This window comes from Myotis brandtii, unplaced genomic scaffold (genome assembly GCF_000412655.1).
Source record: "Myotis brandtii unplaced genomic scaffold, ASM41265v1 scaffold374, whole genome shotgun sequence".
In the NCBI taxonomy this organism is placed as follows: domain Eukaryota; kingdom Metazoa; phylum Chordata; class Mammalia; order Chiroptera; family Vespertilionidae; genus Myotis; species Myotis brandtii.
In genome coordinates, this window is record NW_005364372.1 from 580,904 (window position 1) to 587,881 (window position 6,978).

A 6,978-nucleotide genomic window follows, 5' to 3' on the forward strand; every position below is an offset into this window, starting at 1 on the left:
TTTGTGCACCGGGCCTCTAGTATATATATAAAACCCTAATATGCAAATAGACCAAACGGTGGAACAACCGAACAACCAATCGCTATGACATGCACTGACCACCAGGGGGCGCACGCGAAATATGGCGGGTGTTGACCATGGCAGGATGGTGGAGCAGGTGAGCAGAGGCGCCAGACCAAAGTGGGGTGCTGGTTGCTGTCACTGGGGCAAGCCTCTGGTGGTTACTGAAAATTCTTTGCTCCCCCATGCCACGGTCCTACCTGGCGCTCACACCTGCTGCCAGCACTGGCCCCACTCACACCCGCTGCCAGCGCTGGAGCTGCTGCTCGCACCTGCTGCTGGCGCTCAGCACCAGTCCCAATTGCTGATCACCCTTGAGGGCTTCTCCACCTCCCCCTGCTCCTGAGAGGCAATCGGGGCAGCAGCTGCCAGTCGCATCCGCTGCTGCCGCCAGCCCCAATTGCAGTCAGCAGGTGCGAATGGGGCCAGTGCCCTCAGCACATGGGAGCAGTAGCTAAGAGAGCTGGGCTGCCGGCAGACAAGGGACTGGGGGCTGCGGCAGGAGGGGCCGGTGGAGGCGCAGAGGATGGGCCGAGACCCACCCCTGTGCCCACTGCAGCCTCATGGCCCACAGTTCTTTTCAAGGTGCACAAATTCGTCCACTGGACCCCTAGTTATACTAATAAACAATTGGATATAAGGCAGGTGACAGAAATGGTATGTCACTGCAACCCAGTCTAGGTAAAGGTGGGAACACTTTGTATCCAGGAATAGAGCTGGGACCCAACCAAATTTAGGAACCTGAGGTTATCATCATAAATACAAGTCTATCCCAAACAGATTTATTTGTCTTTAAATATAGTCCCACTGTGCCCGGTTCCAAGCTTCTCTCCAACTCAACTATTCATAGCTCATGACCTGCTTACATAGTGAGAAAGAGAGAGCCACTCAATCACTATAAAAAATTTACAAAGTATAATCCATTTATGGATAATCAGGGATGACTGAGTAATCATTTATAAGTCTATTATTGAAGTTTGTTTAAATTTTTTGTTAAGCAAGTAGTTGATTTTGCATTCAACAGAAAAGCAGCTGTGTCTTAATTTTTAACACTATCAAACATAGTAAGACTATAAGGATGCTTAAAAAAAAACCTAAAACTTTACAAATTGCATTTCCTTCTCCATTCTGATGCTCAACTCCAAGCTACATTGTTTCCTTCCTTCTAAATTTCTTCTTTTCACACATTTTTATATATGCCATTGGGGTTTAATAATTTTAAAATAAAACTATAGAGGCACATTATTAGAAGAAAATCAAAGTATACTGAAAAGGGTAAAGAATAAGACTTCCTTCCCAACACTCTTCAACATGAGCCTCTTGAAAGTAATTTTACTTTTACACTAATGCTCCATATACACTAGGATATACATTTATACATTTTTTTACACAAATGGGCTAATTTTACATACGCTATTTTGCATCTAATTCCATATTAAAATACAGACATCTACCTCTCATTTAACTAAGCAAGGCACCCAGCACACAAAATTTAAAGAGGCACTCACTCTGAGGTACCATCTCTGTACTTGCATAAGTGCCTCCTTAAATTTCACACAAGGACTCTATTTTGTTCACCAATGTATGCCCAATGATTAACGCAGTGCCTGGCACATAGCAGATAGTCCATAAGTATTTTGAAAGAAAAAACTTACTATGACTACAGTTTACACATATTCTAAAATTTTGCCTCTCCTTTTCAAATATATCAAAATTTTCAAAAACTATAAAAATTAAGATATAGGAAAGATTAACATGACAGCTGGGGTAATTATATCCAAGAATATGACTCACCTTCTTTAGATCAAGATTCCCAAAAACTGAATTGGCATGAGGACAAACTTCAGACAGTGAGCAACCAATCTTCATAATATCCTCATTTCTACTGATACTCTAGAAGAATAGATATAGTATGATTCAGTAAAATATTATTTGATAGTGTTATCCAATTAAGGGTTCTACTAAGCATAATACTTAGAAGATTTTGGAGCATTGGAAATTAAATCAAATTCTTATGTCAGTATTTTTTCATGATTCAAATAAGTTCTTTATAAAAAATGGGACTAGGCTATAGAAAATGTTTACTTCCCAATGAGTTCAAATTACTTGGAATTCAAACCAAGATACCAAATATTATTAATATGAAGAGGTAACTTTAAACAATTATCTCTGGATTTTACTTTAAATCAAACTTTAATTGCTCAAGGTGGATAGCATATTTTGGTCTAATGACTTAAGTCTTCTCACATATTTGTTGTGTAAAGGAAACATGCAAATATAATTTCAAAATGTATACATTCCCCTGTACACAAATACTGTAATCTAGTTAGTAAATTCATTTCTTACAGAATCTTGGAATAACAGTTTGAAACTAGGTATATACTAGGATTGAACAAATAAATAAATATATTGTAAATAATGAGAGCAGGAAGAAATTACAAATAAAGAAGGCTAAATAAACCTACAGCATTAGACTAGAACTGGAAGGTATCAGAATGAACTCATAATATACATGTTATTTATGTATGTGTGTGCATTATGTTTGTATATATTGTGCATATATGAAAGAAAGACACAGAGATAAAGAGAAATATAGATGTGTATATGAGTAAGTGGGTTCTTATACATATAATTACTAGAGGCCCAATGCACGAAAATTCATGCAAGAGTAGGCCTTCCTTCCCCCAGCTGCCAGCACCAGCTTCCCTCTGGCACCCAGGACCCAGGCTGGCTTCCCCCGGGCCGCCTGCAGGCACCAGGGACCCGGGCTGGCTTCCCTCCGCCCTGGCTTTGTCAGGAAGGACATCCAGAATGACATCCAGAAGACATTTGGAAAACGACTAGTCTAATTAGCATCTTACCCTTTTATTATTATAGACTAGAGGCCCGGTGCACAGGGGCAGCCGGAGAGCCCGGTGGCCTGCACGTGGGCAGCAGAGGTCGGTCCTCTCTGACCGGGCAGGAGGGGAAGTCGCAGCTGGCGTGGACAGCAATGGCGAGCAGCCACCACGCCAGCCGCAGGCTTCCCGTGCACCAGGCTCGAAGCAAGCAGGGAGTGAAATACCAACTGGGTGGCCTGGGCACAGGAAACCAAACTGAATATATAAATATAGCAGAGTGTTTAGCAATGGGCGCTGGGAGGCAGGAGCCAGTGGTGGCCAACCTCGGAAGCTTCAGCTTCTGGTGGCCTCGGGATGGAAATACCACCCCTGGTCTGGGTGACATCCCCCAAACTCCCCAAAGGAGCTCCCAGGAGCCTCTCCCACCGCTTACTTACTTATTTATTGTTAATCCTCACCCAGGCCTGTTTTTTCCTTTGACTTTTTAGGGAGATTGGAAGGGGGTTGAGAGAGAGAAAGAGAAACATCGATGTGACATCGATTGGCTGCCTCCCACATGCTCTCGGACCAGGGCTGTTGACCAATGTGCTAGATCACCACCCCCGGCCTTCGCTGCAAAGGGGGCTAAGATGGTATTGCCAGCGCCGGTCAGTGAGATAACTCTGACGTTGTACAGCCGTGGCTCTGAGGCATCTAAGATGCGTCCACCCTGAGTGACTTGTAACGTGATAGGAATCTCCGACCAGGGCCGTTAATCCTCACCCAGGGATCGAACCTGCAGCCCGGGGTTATGTCCTGGACTGTGAATCGAACCTGGACCCGTTGGTGGCCGGCCTGGCGCTCTAACCACTGAGCAACCAGCCAGGGCACATCTCCTTATCTTAGATGCCTTCCTTGTGTCCAGAGCCACGGTGGTACAATGTCAGAGTTATCTCACTGGCCAGCGCTGGCAGTACCATGATTAGCCCCTTTTGCAGAGAAGGCTGGGGCTGTGGTCTAACTTGCACGTCGGTCAACAGCTAGTGCCATGGTGGCGGGGGATTCGTGCCCAGTCTGCCCGATTCCAGAATAAGTGGCTTCTTCCCCACGGGCATCTCCCCTGAGAACTCACTTTTAGCCAAATGCCCCTCAAAGACGCTAAATATTTTCCTGCAGCCTCCAGTTCCTCGTGCTGTCTTTAGGAAGCCCCCAGGGCGTAGAGTGTCTTGAAATAGCTTCCTCCAGCCCAGCTGGCCTGGCTCAGTGGTTGAGCATCGACCTATGAACCAGAAGGTCACGGTTCAATTCCCAATCAGGGCACATACCCAGGTTGCAGGCTCGATCCCCAGTGTGGGGCATGCAGGAGGCAGCCTATCCATGATTCTCTCTCATCATTGATGTTTCTATCTCTCTCTCCCTCTCCCTTCCTCTCTGAAATCAATAAAAATATATTTTTTTTAAAAAAAGAAAGAAATAGCTCCTCCGGGACCATACACCTGAGCCTTTTGCTGTCCACCCACCTGGCCCTGCTGTCTTTCCAAAGAGCCTGTGGGGGAGGTGCCGCCTCCGGAAGCCAGGCTGCTGAGGTGCAGTGTTATGAGGAGGTCTGATTTCAGTAAGGAAATTGGCCAAGTCAGATTGCGGGATGACTAGAAGGTTTCTCAAACACCATGTAGCAAGGGAGGGGCCGGTACACCCTCCAGGGAGTGGCCCCTGTGCGGGGAGAGGATGCCCTTAGTGCAAGGCGTTCATCTTCGTGCACAGCCGTGGGCGTGTGCACACAACCTGCCCTCACTTGAGATCGGATGTGAATTTTGGTTGAACCGCACAGAGGAATAGTTATGATAATCACAACCACTTATGGTGTCTGTATTAGCTTCCCGTGTCTGCTGTAACAAACACCACGAACTCGGTGGTTTAAAACAACATAACTCCATTCTCTCCCTGTTCTGGAGACCAGAAGTCCAAAGTCAAATGGCTGGCAGGGCCATGCTCCCTCTGAAGGCTCTAGGCCAGCCGTGAATAAAACTAAAAAAAAAAAAAACCGAACCCTTTTTTTTAATGATGTTTACTTTGAATTTTTATTAGTTCACACAAACACTCCATCCATGCTTTTGTTCCGGCCCTCCGGTCCAATTTAAGAACCCATTGTGGCCCTCGAGTCAAAAAGTTTGCCCAACCCTGGCCTAGAGGCAATGACACTCCAGTAGCAATAAGGACATTTTGATTTCTAAACACCATTCTCCAATAAAAGGAACCAGTGTTCCTTGGAGAGAGGTTGCTTCCAGGGCTGGAAAAGGGAAATAAAAAGATGATCCTGTAATATCTGGTGGGGCCAGAAAGTAAAGAAATGCTTTAAAAAAAAAAAAAGAATGGGTATATATTTAAAGGATGCAATAGCCAATGAATGTGAAAAATCTCCTAATGGCTGAAGCTGCAACAAATTCAATTATAAAATAAATTAAATATAGTATTGGATTATATTCCATGGACTATATAAATACCCACTGTCCATATTAATATAAATCATCAAATAAATGGAGAACAGACAACTCTTCCTTACAGAATTCCAAATAATAAATGTAGGAGGAATGAGGGAAATAGAAAATCATTTGGTAAGCGCCATACTAATAAATAATAAAATTTGTGGGTGCAACATTGAAGAGAAACAAGATTAGTCTCAATGTAGCTCCCTCTAAAATATTTATTAACTGCAAAAGGAAAAATAGTAACTTTACAGTGAAAAAACTTAGCAGTTACAACAATAACCAAATGGATCGAGGTGACTATCATCAATAATGAGATATATCAACATCATGAATTCCCAATATGATGCACTGAACAGGACACAACTTCACTTCTGCAATATTACTACCAATTTAAGAGAAGCCATGTGTCTGCTAAATTTTAAATTATTCATATTCTTCATATATTTCTACTGGCTAGCACTGGTTTAGAAAATCTTACTTAAACTAATAAATGTTGTTCCTATATAGTGAGCTTAAACATAATTTATCATTCAACCAGAGACACTGTTGAGAATGACACAGATGCTATTAATACAAAGGGCATAGAACCGGAACATGTGGACACTTAAGAAAATGCAGAGACAAATCTACCACAAGTTTTCTATGAATAGCACCCTTCTCCAATATGTTTTCTATACAGACTTAAGAACTCTGGGTTAATCAGATTCTTCTATAACTTTTCTTCTCATAAATTCTATTTCCCACATTACCAATTCACTCCACTCACACAAAAAAGGACTTCTCATGCTATAGGAAGTACAGATAAATGTCGTTCCCTCCCCTTCATGTGTAGTTCACAAAATTAAAAGTGAGTACTTATGTTCATTAGAGGAATTCACAATCTTAAATTCAGGAACACGTGCACTTTGGTGCCTGGCTTTTTATTTAAACCTGAATAAATGTATCTGACTTGAAGCCTTACTAGTACTTCATTACTGCTTCCAATTTTGCAATGAGAAAGATATTGTAACTCAAATTCAAAATTAAGACATTAGAAAAAAAAATGACAGATTATCTTTCAAGAAACAATCTTATAAAATATCGCTAGATGGAGCTGTAGCTTCACAAATAAAAATTCCTCCGCATCTCCAGTAACTTATGCAGCCTAGATCACTGGTGTTAAATTCAATGTAATTCTGAAACATGATTACACTCATTTGCTTATACTTAGTATATTATGAACATTCAACTCAGAACGCAGGTATTAAGCTCCAGCTGTAGCCATTTGTCTTCTAATAATGCCTTGTGTTAAATGATTGTCAATAAAAATTAGAAACTGAGAATGACAATGATATATATATTGTGGGATTTTTATTTTTGTTTTTGTTGGGGAGGACCTGTGTTAGTGGAGGAAGGATGGGAAAGAAAATCAACCAGGCTGCTATTTACCTGGGCCCAAAATGTTACTGCATCTTCCACATGACTTCCAACCACATCTTCAACTAAAACCAAATCACAATGCGAAGAAAATTAGAAATTAATCAAGATCATCTAACTTTTACATCCAAAAATAATTTTTAGTGTCAGTACCTTTATTGTAATGTATATCTTCATCCATTTGGACAATGCCT

General features: G+C 42.1%; 1 protein-coding gene across 2 annotated transcripts in view; it reads right to left on the reverse strand.

Annotated features, from left to right (window-relative positions):
- The window catches only part of STK31 (serine/threonine kinase 31), a 61,500-nt gene extending 54,522 nt beyond the window's left edge, over positions 1-6,978 (reverse strand). For both annotated transcript variants that reach the window (XM_005872270.2, XM_005872271.2), the window contains exons 1-3: positions 6,938-6,978; positions 6,797-6,849; positions 1,855-1,953 (exon numbers count right to left, since the gene is read on the reverse strand). In XM_005872270.2, the coding sequence (XP_005872332.1) occupies positions 1,855-1,953; positions 6,797-6,849; positions 6,938-6,965 (180 nt within the window). In that variant the 5' untranslated portion in view covers positions 6,966-6,978. The remainder of the gene's footprint in view (positions 1-1,854; positions 1,954-6,796; positions 6,850-6,937) is intronic.